This window comes from Nycticebus coucang, chromosome 4, assembly GCF_027406575.1.
Source record: "Nycticebus coucang isolate mNycCou1 chromosome 4, mNycCou1.pri, whole genome shotgun sequence".
Classification (NCBI taxonomy): Eukaryota; Metazoa; Chordata; class Mammalia; order Primates; family Lorisidae; genus Nycticebus; species Nycticebus coucang.
In genome coordinates, this window is record NC_069783.1 from 124,428,697 (window position 1) to 124,448,690 (window position 19,994).

Sequence of the window (19,994 nt, forward strand, 5' to 3'; positions counted from 1 at the left end):
GGTAGAGTGCCATAACATCACAGCTCATAGCAACCTCAAACACTTGGGCATAAGCGATTCTCTTGCCTCTGCCTCCCAAGTAGCTGGGACGACAGGCGCCCGCCACAACACCTGGCTACTTTGTTGTTGTTGCAGTTGTCATTGTTGCCCTAGCTGGCCCAGGCCGGGTTCGAATCTGCCAGCCTAGGTGTACGTGGTCGGCGCCCCACCCACTGAGCCACGGATGCCGCCCTACACATACCCTGTTTCCCCGAAAATAAGACAGTGTCTTATTTTAAGGTGTGCTCCCAAAGATGCCTAGGTCTTATTTTCAGGGGACGTCTTATCTTTCCTGTAAGTAGGTCTTATTTTCGGAGGATGTCTTATTTTCGAGGAAACAGGGTATATTTTTTGAAGTTGCCTTTGCACAGAATACACTTTTTTAAAAAAATTAATTTTAAATCATAGCTGTGTACACTAATGCGATCATGGGGCACCATACATTGGTTTTATAAACAGTTTGACACATTTCCATCACACTGGTTAATATGGCCTTCTTGGCATTTTCTTAGTTATTGTGTTAGACAGTTATATTCTACATTTACTAAGTTTCATATGTACCCTTGTAAGATGCACCGCAGGTGTAATCCCACCTATCACCCTCCCTCCGCCCATCCTCCCCCCAGAATACACTTTTTTTTTTTTTTTTTTTGTAGAGACAGAGTTTCACTTTATTGCCCTCAGTAGAGTGCCGTGGCGTCACACAGCTCACAGCAACCTCCAACTTCTAGGCTTAGGCGATTCTCCTGCCTCAGCCTCCCGAGTAGCTGGGACTACAGGCGCCCGCCACAAGGCCCGGCTATTTTTTTGTTGTAGTTTGGCCGGGGCTGGGTTTGAACCCGCCACCCTCGGTATATGGGGCCGGCGCCCTGCTCACTGAGCCACAGGCGCCGCCCCAGAATACACTTTTTTAAAAACCTGCGTTCTATGCTAAAGATCTTAATAAACAGTTTCTCAAGATGCACTATCCACAGTGTATATGATAGAAATTTATTTGCCGGGCGGTGCCTGTGGCTCAGTCGGTAAGGCACCGGCCCCATATACCGAGGGTGGCGGGTTCAAACCCGGCCCCGGCTGAACTGCAACCAAAAAATAGCTGGGCGTTGTGGCGGGCGCCTGTAGTCCCAGCTACTCGGGAGGCTGAGGCAAGAGAATCGCTTAAGCCCAGGAGTTGGAGGTTGCTGTGAGCTGTGTGAGGCCACGGCACTCTACCGAGGGCCATAAAGTGAGACTGTCTCTACAAAAAAAAAAAAAAAGAAAGAAATTTATTTGCCCATTATAAGTATTTAAAAACCGTTGGGGGGGAAGAGGCGGCGCCTGTGGCTCAGGGGAGTGGGCGCCAGCGCCATATGCCGGAGGTGGCGGGTTCAAACCCAGCCCCGGCCAAAAACTACAAAAAAAAAAAAAAAAAAAGAAAAACCGTTGGGGGTGACCTTGGGGGCTCGATGGAGAGTGTGGAGGTACCAGGTCCCTAACCCCAGCCTCGCCTTGGCCCACCACCACCTGGCTGGACCAAAGTTAGTGCTAGAGCCAGCTGCTGCGCGGCGGCCCTCCGGCCCCGCCCCAGATTCAGCCCGGGCCCCGCCCCTCTCTCCATAGTTACGGCGCTGCGGAGGCGGCGGCCATCTTGGTGGCGGAGCGATGAACTGGTCGAATCCGAAGGCAGCGGCCGCGGGGTCTGCAGCTGGGCCCGGAGGGCTGGTGGCTGGCAAGGAGGAGAAGAAGAAGGCAGGCGGAGGCGTCCTGAACCGGCTCAAGGCGCGGCGGCAGGCGCCCCACAACGCGACCGACGACGGCATCGGGGCAGCGGTCACGGAGCAGGAGCTGCTGGCGCTGGACACCATCCGGCCCGAGCACGTCCTGCGCCTCAGCCGGGTCACAGAAAGTGAGTGCCGGGCGGGTCGCGCCCTCCCCTCGCGCTGGGCCCCCGCTCCCTGTAGTCTTCAGCACACCTCGCCGATCGACCGCTCCATCCAGGCCGCGCTTCCCACTGGTTCGCCAGCTCGGGTCTGCCCTCGCCACCCTCACCTAGCCTAGTGGGGAAGGAACTTTTCCCCTTTCCCCGAAGCCCTTCCCTTGGCTCCGACTACGCCAAGCTTTCCCTTGGCCAGCCCCAGCGGGACCCCTCAGGCCGGGCTGTTTCCTACCCACTGCTGGACCTGGTCTGGTAGCGGGGGCCGGTTCAATTGAACCAAATCCTTCTGAGCCTGCCGGTGGCCGTGGTCTCTTAATATAAGTGAGCCCCTGACTTCTCAGCTTGGAACCCCCCAGCGGTCAGTGAAGTTCCCGCTGCCCAACTGGTCTTACCGCGGACCTCTGCCAGGCCAGAATCCCTACCTGCTTTTTTGGCGTTTCCCTTCTTCCGGCCCCTGACAGCCCCTCCCCCATTCCAGCTTGCCTGGCCCCCTTCCCTTTTTGGTTCCAGGCGTTGCCCCTTTGTGTGCAGGTGGGCACTTCCTCAAAACACAAGGCCGTGGCATTTCGTGCAAATTTAAAACTTTGCCACATACAAAAATATTAATAAAGTTCCAGTTTCTGTACAAACTTCAACAGTGGATCCTGATTTTGACATTTGTTTTGGTGAATTAAGAATTATGGCAGGGTTTAAGAAGTATATTTCCTGGCCAACCATCCTAAGCTTTTTCATTGATATAGGAGGGGTGGAATAAATATATATTGCCCACTCCCTGTCCTGGATGAACTTCCTTTCTGTGTTCTCTGCTGAACCCATCCCTGACATGATACTCCTTCTTTTGCTGCTGTTTTCTCTCCAAGAATTTGCAGTCACCTGGCCTTCTAGGTCTTGAAGTCCTATAGCAGCAGCAGCAGCAGCAGCAGCAAAAACTGCACCCCTTTGATGGAAGGCTACCATGATGTTATCCTTGGCTTAGCTTCAGTAGTCAGTCCAGGGTTGCCCAGAAGTACTTCAGATTGCTGGTGGCATCTCCGGTAATTTGGGGATAGGAGTTTGGGAGAGGTGGGTCTTTTTTTTCTTTTTTTTTGAGACAGGGGCTGAGGGACCCCGGAGGATCCCACTTTGTCACCCTCAGTAGAGTGCTGTGGCATCATAACTCACGGCAACCTCTGACTCTTGGGCTCAAGCAATTCTCTTGCCTCAGCCTCCTGAGTCTGGGACTACAGGTTCCCCCCACCAACGCCCAGCTGTTTTTAGAGACGGAGTCTGGCTCTGGCTTAGGTTGGTCTCAAACCTGTGAGCTCAGGCGATCCACCCATGTTGGCCTCCCAGAGTGCTGGTATTATAGTTGTGAGCCACTGCGCCAGCCTGGGACAGATGGGTCTTGCCAGGAGTCCTCAAACTGTGGCCCATGGGCCACATGAAGCGGTGTGATTGTATTTGTTCCCGTTTTGTTTTTTTACTTCAAAATAAGATATGTGCAGTGTGCATAGGAATTTGTTCATAGTTTTTTTTTTTTTTTAAAAACTATAGTCCGGCTCTCCAGCGGTCTGAGGGACCGTGAATTGGCCCCCTGTATAAAAAGTTTGAGGATACCTGATCTAGACCATGTGAAAGGGAATTCCCATATCTTAAAATAGAGGAATTTGATTACAAGTATTTTGATGTCTTCATTTTTCATCTCCACTTAGGTTGGTGCTGCCTTTTGCATGCTTGAGTGTATCTTTAGACAGCCTTGCTATTCAGATTTATTGAAGCATTGTGAAAAAACTGCTTCTATTCTGATTCAGTTTTCATTTGGGGCTCTGAAAATAGAGAAATGTTCAGCACCTGACCTTCTATAATCACATCATTCTAATGCTTGGCCCTAAGCATCATTCTCAGTGGGGGATTGGGATTGGTGCCATTGCCCAAACCCATTTTTGCAGCTTCTTGGAGAAAGTCACAGGTAGCAGCTTGGCAGCCTCTTTGTTATTCTTTTTAACGTCTTCCCTTATTTGCTCTGTTCAACAAGATTTGTATTGAGTACCTTCTAAAAGGACAACCAATGTCAACCTTTTTTTGGAGTTAGAGAATAATCAGTAGCTCTCAAGGTTGCTATCTTATAGGAGAGACAGCTTGTAAAACATGAAACAGCGCAAGCAATATTGTCAAAATGAGTTGTGGAGAAGATGCTGTCAAGAGTCATTGTAGAGGCTCGGTGCCTGTGGCTCAAATGGCTAAGGCGCCATTCACATACTCTGAGCTGGTAGGTTCAAATCCAGCCCAGGCCCACCAAACAACAATGACAACTACAACCAAAAAATAGCTGAGCGTTGTGGCTGGCGCCTGTAGTCCCAGCTACTTGGGAGGCAGAGGCAGGAGAATTGCATGAGCCCAGGAGTTGGAGGTTGCTGTGAGCTATGATGCCACAGTACTCTACCTAGGGCAACAGCTTGAGGCTCTGTCTCAAAAAAAAAAAAAAATTAGAGTCATTGTAGAAAGAAATCAATGAAATTTCCTATGAGTGGTACTATTTTGATTAGTGGCTTGGGTTGTGGGCTCTATTCACTTTGGCCTAATGCGCTCACTGGCAAATTTATCCTGTTGCTGTGTATATATAGTCTACTGTGTGATTTTGTATGGCCCACAAAGTAAGAATTTTTTTCTTTTACATTTTTTTAGGTGATTGAAAAATTTTTAAAACTTTTGTTACATAAATTTCATATTTCTTTCTTTCTTTTTTTTTTAGAGACAGAGTCTCACTATGTCGCCCACGGTAGAGTGCTGTGGCGTCACAGCTCACAGCAACCTCCAGCTCTTGGGCTTAGGCGATTCTCTTGCCTCAGCCTCCCAAGTAGCTGGGACTACAGGTGCCCGCTACAATGCCTGGCTATTTTTTTTGTGTTTTTTTTTTTGCAGTTTTTGGCTGGGGCTGGGTTTGAACCCACCACCTCTGGCATAAGGGGCTGGCGCCTTACTCCATTGAGCCACAGGTGCTGCCCATAAATTTCATATTTCAATTTCCATAAATACAGTTTTATTGGAATATATCCACATTCATTTGCATATTGTCTGTGGATGCTTTTGTGCTATAATGACTGAGTTAAGTAAGTAGTTGTGATAGAGACCATGCCTGTATGCTTTATAATCTGGCCTTTACAGAAAAGTTTGCTGATCCTGCTTTCATAACACTGGTGGTTGGCAAACTAGCACTATATTATCTGTTAGATCAGTTTAAATGTTTTAAATGGATAGCTATTAAAAATTCTATCCTGTTTTGGGCGGCACCTGTGGCTCAAAGGGATAGGGTGCTGGTCCCATATGCTGGAAGTGGCGGGTTCAAACCCAGCCCCGGCCAAAAAAAAAAAAATTCTATCCTGTTTTGACATCGAGGTTGATAGATAATGATTTGTAGGTGTTTTCTTTTTTTTTTTTTATTTTTTTTGAGACAGAGTCTCACTTTGTTTCCCTCGGTAGAATGCTGTAGTGTCACAGCTCACAGCAACCTCCAACTCTTGGGCCCACGTGATTTTCCTGCCTCAGCCTCCCAAGTAGCTGGGACTACAGGCACCCGCCACAATGCCCAGCTATTTTTTTGTTGCAGTTATTTAGCTGGCCCGGGCTGGGTTCGAACCCGCCACCCCTGGTTTATGTGGCTGGCGCCGTAACCACTGTGCTATGGGTGCCGAGTCAGATTTGTTAGTGTTTTCAAAGAAACCCTTTTTTCTATCCCCATTTCTAAAAGTTTTATGATAGTCTTTCATTCAGACCAAGTCCTTATTCTATTTTTTCCTTTCTTGGATCCCCTAGTGCTGTCCATATAACTTTGTTTACAACAACACGAGGAAATTTTGCGGGTTTATTTTAAGTGAATTGTATAGGTAAAAAAAAAACAAAAAACCTCAGTTTACTTCAAAACTTTAGAATTAAATAAGTGGTAGTTTGGAGGATTATTTAACAGTATTGGTTTCTCTCTCTCATTTTCAGATTATTTATGTAAACCTGAAGACAACATCTATAATATTGATTTCACCCGCTTTAAAATTCGAGATTTGGAGACGGGGACAGTACTTTTTGAGATTGCCAAACCTTGCATTTCAGGTAGGCCTCAACATTGTAGTGACCACTTGACAGTTTGAGGAAAGGTCTTTGAAACTAGAATATTTGTGTGCCTACTGTTTCTTGGACTCCAGTGTGTCCTACTTTTATAATCTCTCCCTGTGGCCTGGGCCGTGGGGCTTGGTGGTTTGAAGCTGCATTAGGAGGCTGATTTTGTTGGATATTGTGCCGGTCACTGTGTTCCACATCTTTCTGTACACTAGCTTATATAATCCTCACTTATTATCCTCATTTTATAGAGAAGGATCTGAGACCCAGAATTTCCAAGTGTTACCCTCCTATGGTCCTGTGTTCTTTGATCTTATCATATTGCTTCCAATTAGAGAAGGAATCCTTGAAATTAAACTATAATAAGGAAAACTCATCTGAGCCTTGAGTCCTCTGAAAGGGTGATGCAGAACAGACCAAGAGGCAGTTATATCCCAGTCTTCTCACTCTCCTTTAAATGGTGCCCTGGAGGCCGGGTGCAGTGGCTCATGCCTGTAATCCTAGCACTCTGGGTGGCCAAGGCTGGTGGATCACTTGATCTCAGTAGTTCAAGACCAGCCTGAGCCAAGAGCAAGATCCTGTCTCTAAAAATAGCCAGGTGTGGGGGGCACCTGTTGTTCCAGCTGTTTGGGAGGCTGAGGCAAGAGGATCACTCAAGCCTAAGAGTTTGAGGTTGCTGTAAGCTAGGACGCCATGGCTCTCTACCCAGGGTGACAAAGTGAGACTCTCAAAAAAAATAAAAAGTGGTACCTTGGATTTCCCAGTAAGTCCTGGTTTGGATTTTAATTTCCATCACTTTTTTGAAAAACAGACCCATGAACTCATCTACTTAGGAGTCCTTAAACTAGCCTTGAATAGATGTTTCCTGTGCTTGTGATAGAGTTCTAGGATGATTCAAACTGGAGGTTTAGTGCCCCCTGGAGTTAGTCATTTTTTGGAACACTAGCACAGATACCACTTTAGTATCAACAGTGGCCTGTAATAATTTTATTTTGCAAAGCTTATTAATTTGATTTGCTACTCAGAAAGAGCCTCAAAATTTGATAAGACCCTGGTCTTACCCCTAAACAAAAACAAAAACACCCAATATTTGTTTTTGTCTCTTTTTTAAGAGACAGAGTCTCACTTTATTGCCCTTGGTAGAGTGCCTTGGCATCACAGCTCACAGCAACCTCCAACTCCTAAGCTTAGGTGATTCTCTTGCCTCAGCCTCCTGAGTAGCTGGGACTAGGGACTACAGGCACCTGCCACAATACCCAGCTATTTTAGCTGGCCTGGGCTGGATTTGAACCCGCCACCCTCTGTATATGGGGCCGGCGCCCTACTCACTGAGCCACAGGCGCGGCCGCCCTATTTGTTTTTTTTTTCTGACAACATGGTCTCACTTTGTTTCTCCAGCTAGAAGGCAGTGTTATCATCATAGCTTACTGCAACCTCAAACATCTGAGCTTAAGCCATCCTCCTATCTTAACCTCCCAAGTAGCTGGTACTACAGTTATACACCACCTACATAATTTTTCTATTTTTGTACAGATGGGATCTAGCTCTTGCTCAGGCTGGTCTCAAACTCCTGACCTATAGCAATCCTCTTGCCTCAGCCTCCAAAGTGCTAGGATTACAGGTGTAAGCCACTGTGCACTCCCCTTGGGCCACCCCAAGTTCTTTTTTTTTTTTTTTTTATAGAGACAGAATCTCACTTTATCGCCATGGCGTCACACTGCTCACAGCAATCTCCAACTCCTGGGCTTAGGTGATTCTCCTGCTTCAGCCTCCCAAGTAGCTGGGACTATAGGTGCCTGCCACAATGCCCAGCTATTTTTTTGTTGGGTCTGAGTCTGCCACCCTCAGTATATGGGGCTAGCACCCCTACTCATTGAGCCACAGGCACCACCCTATCCCCCAAGTTCTTTATGTTATAATCTAGTACTGATCAAGGTGCCTAAAGGCTCAAGCTTGTAGATAGTTATCTTTTATTGGAATGGTTGGATTAGGGCCAGCTAGCTTTCTGGGTCTGTGGTATTTTTAACCCTAAGCCACCTATCCTAGTGCTTAGGATGTTTCAGGGACCCCAGGGCTACTACAGGTATGTGGTTCTTGATAAGGCTCAGCTCAGAGTAGTCATTTCTGTATAAAACTTAATTGTCTCAAGAAGTTCAGCCAGAGATACTGTAAAGTATTGAACCTGTGGGCCCATGGGTGTTGTGGCGGGCACCTGTAGCCCCAGCTACTTGGGAGGCTGAGGCAAGAGGAGTGCTTGGACCCAAGAGTTTGAGGTTGCTGTGGGGTAAGACTCCATGGCACTCTACTGAGGGTGACAAAGTGAGACACTGTTTCAAAAAAAAATTCCAATCTCTGAGAAGATTTGGTCTGACTCTCTTTGACTGGATACTATATGGGGGGAGTACTAACTCCTTGTTCACATTAGAATGCTTCTTAGATTCATCTTATAAATATTTCATCTCCTGGGTTCAGGAATGGACTAGACCCGAGACCAGAGACCATTAACCTTGTGGAGGCCCCACATGTTGCTTCATTGCCCATCTGCTTTACCCTTTCCAGGCAGTCAGAGGGTCAGGCTTGGTATGGCCTGAAATAGACATCAGTCCAAGGAAGTATGGTACCCAAAGGCTGTAGGTTAGTGTCTTCCATTTATTTTTCTTTTGTTTAGACAGAGTCCTACTCTATGCCCTGAGCAGAGTGCAGTGGTGTCATAACTCACTGCAACCTTAGACTTGGGCTGTGGGCATCCTGCTGCCTTAGCTGGAAGCTGATGGGATTACAGTTGCTCTGCTGCGGCACCCGGCTGGGTTTTTCCATCTTTTTAGGACTTGGGGTCTCACTGTCACTCAGGCAAGTCTTGAACTCCTGAGCTCAAGCAATTCTCCCTCCTCAGCCTCCCACAGTGCTGGGATTACAGGCGTGAGCCACCACGCATGGCAGTATCTTCCATTTAAATAACAATTATTTTTAGTGATTTGTTGGCCATCAGGAATTTTTACATTCTCTAAAGGAATATTTTGACTAATGTGAACTTTCATAGTTTCATTCTTTTGGTTGATGGCTAGCATTTCAGCTTGATCAATAGTAGACCTAACCTGTACAATTACAGACAGGGGCCTTGTGCCCAGATAGTATTTAAGCTTTATCCTTAGGCTATGGCCTAAGCCCCCAAATAGAAGAGAAATAATTTAGTGTTGGCCGGGTACGGTGGCTCACTCCTGTAATCCTAGCACTCTGGGAGGCTAAGGAGGGTAGATTACCTGAGCTGACGAGTTTGAAACCAACCTGAGCAAGAGTAAGACCCAGCTAAAAATAGCTAGCTGTGGGCGGGGCTTGTGGCTCAGTGAGTAGCGCACCAGCCCCATGTACCGAGGGTGGCGGGTTTGAACCAGGCACTAGCCAAACTGCAACAAAAAAATAGCTGGGCCTTGTGACAGGTGCCTGTAGTCCCAGCTACCTGGGAGGCTGAGGCAAGAGAATCACCTAAGCCCAGGAACTGGAGTTTGCTGTGAGCTGTGTGACGCCACGGCACTCTACCGAGGGTGATAAAATGAGACTGTCTCTACAAAAAAAAAATAGCTGGGCATTGGTGGAGGTTGCCTGTAGTCCTAGCTACCCTAGAGGCTGAGGCAAGAGAATCACTTGAGCCTAAGAGTTGGAAGTTGCTGTGAGCTGTGATGCCATGGCACTCTCCCAAGGGTGACAAAGTGAGACTGTCTCAAAACAAAACAAAACAAAACAAAAAACTTACTATTGAAGAGCAGACCTCGAGTCAGGTGGACCTGGATCCAAATCTCTGTTCCCTTCATTTATTATTTGAGGGACTTGGAACATGCTACCTAACACCTCTGAACTTGAGCTTCCTAATCTGTAAACTGGAGATAACGCTTCACAGCCTTGTGAGGCATTTAACACAGGACCTGGCATGCAGCAAGTATTCAGTAATATTGGCATCCTTGTTGTTGGTACTATGAGTCGGTTGCTGTTATGCTATTTGTACTGGTGGAAGAACTCTTAGATTCATAGTGCCAAGTGGTGGACTGAAGATTCTATGTGTTCTTTCAGACCAAGAAGAGGAGGAGGAGGAAGGTAGAGATGTGGATATCAGTGCAGGGCGTTTTGTCCGCTACCAGTTCACACCAGCATTTCTCCGCCTTCGGACGGTTGGAGCTACGTGAGTACCATTATTTCCCTAGGGGAGAACATTCTCCTATTCACAATGTTCTCTGTTGGGTTTGGGGTTGGCTTTAGAGGAGGGAAGAGGCAAAGTGGGACTCACAGAGGCTTATTTTGCAGGGTGGAGTTCACAGTGGGAGACAAACCTGTGTCAAACTTCCGGATGATTGAACGGCATTATTTCCGGGAACGCTTGCTGAAAAACTTTGACTTTGATTTTGGCTTCTGCATCCCTAGCAGCAGGAACACTTGTGAACACATCTATGAATTTCCTCAGCTTTCTGAGGATGTCAGTATGTATCCCCTGCCTCTTACAGCTTTCTAGATTCTGAGGGCTTAAAGGATCCACTGCTATCCTTTAGTCACATGGCAGTAGTGACACGATATGGATCTATCACTTGATCTCTGGCTTCTCATTTCCTGTGCCTCCTGGCTCTTGTTTCAAACTCTGACTCCGCCTGTGGGGGAAGCAATGAAGGTTGTTTTTTTTCTTTTGAGACAGAGTCTTACTATGTTGCTCTCGGTAGAGTGCTGTGGCGTCATAGCTCACAGCAACCTCATACTCTTGGGCTTAAGCGATTCTTTTGCCTCAGCCTTCCAAGGAGTTGGGACTTCAGGCACCTGCCACAACGCCCGACTATTTTTTTGTTGTTGTCATTGTTGTTTAGCAGGCCCTGGCTGGGTTTGAACCCACCATCCCCGGTGCATGTGGCCAGCACCCTAACCACTGGGCTATGGATGCTGAGCCAGCAGTGAAGGTTTTTAATAAATACAGGCCATTCTTTTAGGTGCCTGCTATGGGAAAGGCAGTGCCTGAGGGAGGTAAGAGGATGCCTGTGACGACTTCTGGAATTCCCATCACATAAAATGCCTCTTGTGTTCTCTGTCAGTCAGTTTTCCATGGTGCCCTACTCATTGGCCCTTCACTTTTTCCTTAATCAGCTGGATGGGAAACTGCAGGCTAAATAGAATCAAGGCCTGAGGAGCGTCTTCTTTCTTATTCTCTACAAAGCAGAGGGCTAATATGATAAACTGTTAGACTAGATCCAGCAGGAGTGAGGGAACTGTTGTAGGTGAGGAGTGAAAGGATAGAAGCATCATCTTAGAAGAGGGGCCCTGCAGGTATGTGGAGGTGGAACTGAGGGAGGCTCCAGAGGGAGAAGGCTGCCATGGAGCCTAGGTGAGGGAAGATAAGAGACTGAACTAGAGAGAAAAAACAGGTTTGATCAGTTTTGTGACTTTGGCCTAGCTACCTAAGGTTAGTATCCTTGGCTTCAAGGCTTTATGAGGATGTGAGTGCAATCCTGTAAGTAGTGATGGCTTTAGTGCCTTTGTGGAGAAGGATCCACATATGCTGACTGGTTCTCTCAGAATCTCAGGTCCTTGAAGGTTGTCATTTTCTGAAAAGCAGGCACTCTTTACTCATGTGGCTGTGCTGTTCCTAGGTAAAATGAGGATTGCTGACTTGGGGCAGGGAGTTTGTGTTAGCATCTGATCCTGGCTTGAAAACCCCTCTTCATGGCTTGGCACCTGTAGCACAGTGGTTATGATGCCAGCCACATACACTGAAGGTGGCGGGTTCAAACCCAGCCTGGGCCAGCTATCCAACAATGACAATTGCAACAAAAAATAGTGGGGCGTTGTGGTGGGCGCCTGTAGTCCCAGCTATGTCCCAGCTATTTGGGAGGTTGAGATAAGAGAATCACTTCAGCCCAAGAGTTTGAGGTTGCAGTGAGCTGTGATGTCATGGAACTCTACCAAGGGCAACATAGAGAGACTCTGTCTCAAAAAAAAAAAAAAGAAAAAGAAAACCTGTTTTCATGAGCTGCCTGGAATATATAGATACTTCCAAGAAAAGATTATATATAAAGTTACAAGTTTTGCCGATAAAACCAGATCAGCTAAAAGTTGAAAAGTTAATATTCTGGATGTAAACCTCTTTTTTTTTTTTTTTTTTTTTTTGGAGACAGAGTCAGCTGTTGCCCTGGGTAGAGTGCCTTGGCCTCATAGCTCACAGCAACCTACAACTCTTGGGCTCAAGTAATCCTCTTGCTTCAGTTTTTCTATTTTTATTTTTATGTTATTTTATTATTATTATTTTTTGAGACAGAGTCTTCTTATGTTGCCTCAGTGGAGTGCTACGGTGTCACAACTCACAGCAACCTCAAACTCTTGGTCTTAACTCTTGCCTCAGCCTCCTAAGAGGCTGGGACTACAGGCACCCGCCATAATGCTAGCTATTTTTTTTGTTGTTGCTGTTGCAGTTGTCTAGCAGGCCTAGGCTGGGTTCAAACCTGCCAGCCCTGGCCTAGTGGCTGGCACCCTAACCATTAAGCTACAGGTGCCCAGCCAGTTTTTCTATTTTCAGTAGAGACGGGGGTCTCCCTTTTTGCTTAGGCTCATCTTGAACTAGTGAACTCAAGTAGTTTACCACCTCGGCCTCCCAGAGTGCTAGTAGTGCAGGCATGAGCCATCCTACCTGGCCTATTCTGGATATAAACTAAATGCCTTTGGCCTGGATGGATTCAAACAACTTTAAAAAATCAAAATCAGTTTCATCTATTCATGTTGTTTTTTTTTTTTTTTTTATTCTTTTGTTATTTTGTTTTTAAGACAGAGTCTTAATCTGTCACCCTGGGTAGAGAGTGCCATGGTGTTGGGTGGCGCTTGTGGCTCAGCGCTCAGAGAGTGCCATGGTGTCATAGCTCACAGCAACTTCGAACTCTTGGGCTCAAGTGATCCTCTTGCCTCAGCTTCCCAAGTAGCTGGGACTATAGGCATGTGCCACCAAGCCCAGCTAGATTTTCTGTTTTTAGTAAAGACAAGGTCTCACTCTTGTTCAGGTTGATCTCGAACTCCTGAGCTCAAGCAGTCCTCCTGCCTCGGCCTCCCAGAATGCTAGTATTACAGGCATGAGCCAGTATACCCAGCTGCATTTCACCTTTTGAGAACTGTGGTGAATAATAGTATTTCCTCCAAACAACTCAAATGGCATGTAACTGTTAACTCTAAACTGGTCAAAGGTAGTGACTATTAATTATCTTTACTCTCCCGTATGGTTAAAGAGGTCTGAGCAATTACCTGAACAAACAGGAGACTTCAGTTTAGATCCCAAGACTGTCCGACCTATTTTTTGTTCATTTATGAATTAATATCTGAGCCATCTCTGGAGAAGGCTCCTTGCCCTGTGTTCCCAACACTCATTCACAACTATGATTCCTTTGGTTGTCAGGGGTGCTGGTGTGAAGTGGGCATAGTGAGGCATTGAACTGGGACTGGAATGTCTGGCCACAGACCAGAGGTCAGAGCTTGCTTCAGTCAGCTGGGAGGACTGAGTAAACAGGCTGTTGGGGTTTGTTTGGGCAAGAGTGTCACCAAGTTTCCCTGGGGACTGAGATGACCAAGGAGGGCTGTATCAGTGAGGTGGTTGCTTCCTTATGTTGAAGTAGAGTTCATGTTCAGCTCGAGGGCCTCTGTGGTCTTTCCCAGCTGTTAAGGGCTAGCTTCCTCTGTTCCAACCTCATTATTCTAGTAGAGTGTACTCATATTTTCTTGAAATGCTAGCTTATTTTGGGTTGAGGCATCAAGATACAGGTGATGCTGCCAGACCTAGAGGTCCATTTTATGGACAGGCCTGAGACCTGTCTGACTCTCATGGTCATTGGCCAGTCCTCCTGGGGAGAGACTAAAGTTTCAGCCTGGCAGTACCTCCCTTTTCTCAGTTTTGAGCGGATATTAGGGTTCTTCCCACCTTGTCTGTGTGGCAGACTCACATGTAACTCTACTCTTTTCTCTTTCCCTGATTTGCAGTTCGTCTGATGATTGAGAATCCTTATGAGACCCGCTCTGACAGCTTCTATTTTGTCGACAACAAGCTGATAATGCACAACAAGGCTGATTATGCCTATAACGGGGGCCAGTAACTGCTACAGGAACAGGCAGGAGAGGTGCTTTGCTGTGGCCACAAGACCTTGACACCCAGAGGTGATTGAAGCTGCAGTTTGTTAACATACACCTTGAATCTTGCCCCAGGAAGCCAAGGCTGAGGTGGCAGTTTCCTGTGCTTCAGGGGAGGTGCCAAGCAGCGCTATGTTCTCTTCCCAGTATTTTTCCTTCCTTTTCTTCCCCTGCCCCTTAGGTCACAAATGTACTAAAGTAAAAGATTAGGATAAACCTCCTGGATTCCAGATAAAAAAGTTGATTTTCTTGTAGTTCCAAGCTATCTGCTGGTTTTTCCTGACAAACCTTGGTCTCTTGAGGCTTAGTTGTGCCTGAGCGAGAAGCCTGTGGTGGGGCCTGCCAGTAGCTTAGCAGCTCTTCCCAGTCCAAGGCGCCTCCTCCTCTCACTTACCATCAGTGTTGCCATCAGTGCAGGCTGCCCTGAGCCTGTGCTTCCTCTTAAACCAACTGGAGTAACTTGAAAGGGGGTGGAGGGGAAGGGTGGTGCCAAGGGTTGAGGTATAGATGATGCTGCCAAACTGAGGTCCATTTTGCAGAGAGACCTGCTGACCTGTCTGACTCCCAGGGTCCTTGGCCTGCCCTCCTAGGGATAGACCAAGATTTTGTTCTGGCAGTGCCTTCCTGTTCTCAGTTTGGAGGACAGATGAGCTTGCTCTGTTTTCCTGACTCCTAACTTGAGTATTTTGTGAAATAAAACATGTCAGTTTTGTTCATGGAATGCTAATATTTCTCAAGGCCAGAATAGGCCTCACTGTATTTTGTTTTTTTATTTCCAGACTTCTTTTGGGGAGGTTTTATAAAATGTCAGTGGTGTTCCCAGCATATGTGCCGTGTGGTTAGAGTTCTGATGTATTAATCAGGCTCCTGAGGCTAATCTGGCTCATGTTGGGGGAAGTATACTTACAAACAAGCAGCAACTTTAAAGGAGAGATGATTTTAAAGGAGAGATTTGATTTTCTCTACATAGCATAGCCTGGAGGATTGGCTTTTATGGGGATTTGCTTCTGAAACTTTGTTGATTTCTTACTTAGGAGGGTTTTCCTATCTGCTTTTCTACTGAAGCAGTTTCTGGAACCAGCCTGGCAGATCAGCCATAAGTAATGCACGTGCTGATCCTTCAAACTGCTAGTTGAAATTGATATGAATGTTTAGAAAGGGCAAAATAGGTGAGGTGGTCTGTCAGAGTGATGTGTTCTCAAAAAAATCCTTGCATGTCCATGCAGATGGGCTACTTTTGTCCTCAGACCGTTATTGGATAGACTGTCACCACCTCCCTGTGGTTGGCTGGTTGGCTGTGTGGATGGCTTTAGGAGCTCAGCCCAGAATCCATGACCCTCTGATAGGATGATTGATGTGGCCAGAGTCCATTTAGCATTGATAGAAGGGTGTCAGTAGGGAGGGCTCATGGGTGTAGTAAGTCACTGTGAGGCCTCACAGTACCTGTGACAGGAGAGGGGCATCCTCAGGTGCTTGGGAGAAAGAGAGGCCTTATGAGACCAGAGAAAGCAGAGACAGCACCTTGCCACTGAAGTTCCTGTGTATTCACCAACCAGTGTTGTTCCCTGTTTGGATTCTAGAGTATGAGTGTCTTTGAACTTTGGTCCACTGCTTTGTGCCAGGCCAGAGTCTTGGTCATGCCATATGCTGGCAGCTTTCTCACTGAGAAAGCCTGAGATTACTCCCCTGCTGGCACTGGATTCAACCCTGAGGGAGGGAATAGACCATGTGCCCTATGGAATTGGTTCCTTGTGACCCGAGCGGATTCAGCTACAAATCCAGTGCCTTAAGAGTGTGGCTCTGTCTCTTACGCTGCTGGGGAAAGCTGTAAAGCTGCTGTTCCCGCCTCATCTGCAGACAGACATCAGCACTGTCTTCTGACCTTTTGTTTCTCATTGTGGCATCTCAAGTGGGATTTGTATGTTCCTGTCAAGCTTAGCAACAATCCCTTCTCTGTGTGACAGATTCTCAGCTGGGAGAATTTCTACTATTTGATATTTAACTATTATCTATGATGTGGTTTCTGAAGCTGCCCAGAGCTCTGCTTAGTTGAGTGTGTTTTGGAAATGTGCCCTTGGGCAGATCATTTCTAGCACACTAGTGGGCACTTTCTTATTCCCAGTGTTAGCTTTGTCTGGGAAGTAGACCTGGAAGAGGGGGGAGGTGAGCACTGGGCTGTGTCCCTTCCCTATTAGTTAGCCTTAGTCTCACTGGAGACAGACCAAGTGCTCAGTCTGTCCAGTTCGACAGGGATTGGCCATCTGCTCTTCAAGGTTTGATGTTCTATACTAGGGTTCTGGTTTCCTGTGTCTAGCTGCCCAGGAAATTTTGAGCAGCATTACCACTCTGGGCTATTAACTAGTGTGAGTTTGAAATTCAAGCTTTGTACCAGAGTTGAAGAAGAAATTGGAAGTCATACTTTCTCTAAAAGTAACAGAACCAATCAGACAGTGAAGCAAGCTGCCATGTTATTAAGGTATCCAGACTGCTGATGGCAGTTACCTTGTGGGTGATACAGTGAGTGGGGAAAAAACTACCTGCATGGGGACTGTGCCTTCTGTTACCGATTGGCATCTGAGAGGCAGCTTCTCCAGGGAACACATCCCAGCAGAGTAGAGGGCCCACCGGGTACGGCAGTACCTACGCCTACACCCTTTCCTCTCCAGTCTTGCTCCTGTCCCTCTGCCTTAAAATCTCTTAAGAGAGGGCCTCTCTTTTCCTATACAGCCTTTGGGGTGCAGTGCCCTTCTAGGTTCTCTGAGGAAGATCCTGGTTTATTTCATTCTATATTCTAGAGGAAATAACACCTAAATGTAGCCTGGGGCTAAATTAGGCTATTGTTTCCTTAGGTGTTAGCTCAAAGCTGTCTTGCAAAGAAAGCATATTTTAGGGGCATAAGATTTCCGGAAGACTTGTCTGTCTTCATACCATTTGATTTCCAGTACATAGGAATAGTGATTTGGGGGTGTTAGGGGCTGGTGACTCTTGAAATGGCAGCGATTGGGCAATCTTCAGCTTATTTTTTGGTTGAAGTGGAACTCTTTACTGGAATGGATTTAATAAGCTGTGTCTAATGTACAAATTGAGTGAGTCTTGTTTTAGTGTGTCCTGATCCCTAGTAGGCCCCCAGGGGTACTCTTTTTTTTCTCTGTTAAGTTACTTTCTTCTGCTGGCCAGTGTTACAGTGACATCGGTGAGATTTGGGGTTGGGGACAGTGTGTTTTAAAATTCAAAGCAGTCTCCTTTGCAGTGCACAAGGATTCCTCTTGCAGAGGGCGCTGCTGTACCTGGTGTAGGAGCCTAATTGTTAAACATTACGTTCCATGTCACAGAGGGATGTGGGGGAGGTGGATTTATCCCTTCTTTTACAAAAGATCATGTAAAGTCATTGAAGTTGCAAAAGTCTATTTTTTTCCCTGTAAATCTATTTTTCACAGAATATAAGAAACATCAATGACCTGATCTGACCTTCCTCCTCTTTCCCACTTCACCCAAGGTCCTCATTCCAGTTTGGATTTTCGTTGTCAAAGTAAACTAAGTGACTTATTTGTATAAAATGTTATTTTGCCATGAGACAGTAATAAAAGAAAGATTTTCACAGTATATCTACCCTGTCTTGTCTCCTCACTGGGTCCTTTGTGTTCCTGCAGGGGGAGTTGGTGTAGGTTGGGCTTCTATCTTGGGAGGGGGTTTCCCTTATCTTGGCTTCTACATGTGGGCTTTTTGCAATTATTAATAATTATAATGACTTGGCATAATAGTTGGTTTCTGGGGTAATTGGGAGATAGGATTGTGCTTTAGGTTTATTTATTTATTTATTTATTTATTTATTTTTGCAGTTTTTGGCCAGGGCTGGGCTTGAACCCGCCACCCCCAGTATATGGGGCCTGTGTTCTACTCCTTGAGCCACAGGAGCCACCCCAGTGTGCTTTAGGTTTAATATTTATTTCTTTTTCTTTTTCTTTTGAGACAGAGTCTTGTCACCCTCAGTAGAATGCTGTGGCATCACAGCTCACAGCAACCTCAAATTTTTGGGCTCGTGTGATTCTCTTGTCTTAGCCTCCTGAGTAGCTGGGATTACAGGCGTCCGCCACAATGCCCAGCTATTTTAGAGATGGGGTCTCACTCTTGCTCAGGCTGGTCTCAAACCTGTGAGCTCAGGTAATCCACCTGCCTCGGCCTCCCAGAGTGCTAGGATACAGGCGTGAGCCACTGTGCCCAGCCCTAGGTTAATATTTTTGTTTTATGTTTTACTAAGGGGGCTTTGAGAATTGAAAATTTACATGCATCTTTAAAGTTAGGCTAATTAAGTTATACTTTTTTTTTTTAGAGACAGAGTCTCACTGTACCGCCCTCAGTAGAGTGCCGTGGCGTCACACGGCTCACAGCAACCTCTAACTCTTGGGCTTACGTGATTCTCTTGCCTCAGCCTCCCGAGCAGCTGGGACTACAGGCGCCCGCCACAATGCCCGGCTATTTTTTTGTTGTTGTTGTTGCAGTTTGGCTGGGGCTGGGTTTGAACCCACCACCCTCGGCATATGGGGCCGGCACCCTACTCACTGAGCCACAGGCGCCGCCCATTAAGTTATACTTTTAACTACAGTAAAATTTGCTCTTAAGAGTACAGTTTGATGCATTTTGACAAACGTATACTCTTGATACCCCATTAAAGTTATGATATAGGACATTTCCATCATACCCACTTAAAAAGTTCCCTCCCTCCTCCCCTCTCCCCAGCCTCTTGTAACCACTATCTGATTATGTGTACCGGAAAAGTTGTATACTTTTAACATAAAACATCCATTTTTTTTTTTTTGTAGAGACAGAGTCTCACTTTATGGCCCTCGGTAGAGTGCCGTGGCCTCACACAGCTCACAACAACCTCCAACTCCTGGGCTTAAGCGATTCTCTTGCCTCAGCCTCCGGAGTAGCTGGGACTACAATGCCCGGCTATTTTTTGGTTGCAGTTTTTGGCCGGGGCTGGGTTTGAACCCGCCACCCTCAGTATATGGGGCCGGCGCCTTACCGACTGAGCCACAGGCGCCGCCCTTTTTTCTTTTTTTTGAGACAGAGTCTCACTATGTTGCCCTGGGTAGAATGCCGTGGCATCACAGCTCATAGCAACCTCAAACTCTTGGGCTCAAGTGATTTTCTTGCCTCAGCCTTCCAAGTAGCTGGGACTACAGGCACCTGCCACAACGCCCGGCTATTTTTTTTTGCGGTTTAGCTGGGGCCGCTTTCAAACCCACCACCCTCAGTATATGGGACCAGCACCCTACTCAACTGAGCCACAGGTGCCCGGCTATTTTTTGTTGCAGTTGTCATTATTGGTTAGCTGGCCTGGGCCAGGTTCAAACCCACCACCTTCAGTGTATGTGGTTGGCACCGTAACCACTGCTATGGGCACTGAGCCAATACGTTGATTTTTTGGTCACGAATACAGTTTAAAAATAAGAGTCTGGTTTAGGTGTTCTGTGGCAACTGAAGCAATATTTTTTTGCAGTTTTCAGCCGGGGTTGGGTTTGAACCCACCACCTCTGGTATATGGGGCCAGCACCCTACTCCTTTGAACCACAGGCACCAGCCCAACTGAAGCTATTCTTAGTGACCTCTGCTCACAAACATGATTCACTTATTTTCCCTCCTTCCTCCTGCTTTTTCATCTTATCTTCCTCCCAAGGCTGGTGCCCAGGTGGGATGATTTAAAGATGAGGAAGAACTCAGAACATTTGCTGGAGACATTCATATGACTAAATTTAGAGTACTATGATTTTAGAGGTTTTCTTTTAAATGCATTTTTTAAAATGAAAGGTAAGGA

At 46.6% G+C, this 19,994-nt stretch overlaps 1 protein-coding gene across 1 annotated transcript; it reads left to right on the top strand.

Moving 5' to 3' along the window:
• Positions 1–1,441: 1,441 nt before the first annotated feature.
• UNC119B (unc-119 lipid binding chaperone B) lies at positions 1,442–17,779 on the top strand. The gene is made up of 5 exons (XM_053588283.1): positions 1,442–1,924; positions 5,924–6,037; positions 10,109–10,217; positions 10,340–10,512; positions 14,030–17,779. The coding sequence occupies exons 1-5, from the start codon at positions 1,681–1,683 to the stop codon at positions 14,140–14,142; spliced, it is 753 nt and encodes a 250-aa protein (XP_053444258.1). The 5' UTR covers positions 1,442–1,680; the 3' UTR covers positions 14,143–17,779.
• The last annotated feature ends 2,215 nt before the right edge of the window (positions 17,780–19,994 follow it).

What these genes read in the sequence shown, in the direction of transcription:
- UNC119B (XM_053588283.1), top strand. Translation starts at nt 1,681, where the DNA reads ATGAACTGGTCGAATCCGAAGGCAGCGGCCGCGGGGTCTGCAGCTGGG. An exon ending in CCTCAGCCGGGTCACAGAAA is followed by an intron (nt 1,925 to 5,923) that starts GTGAGTGCCGGG and finishes TCTCATTTTCAG; the next exon opens with ATTATTTATGTAAACCTGAA. An exon ending in TGCCAAACCTTGCATTTCAG is followed by an intron (nt 6,038 to 10,108) that starts GTAGGCCTCAAC and finishes GTGTTCTTTCAG; the next exon opens with ACCAAGAAGAGGAGGAGGAG.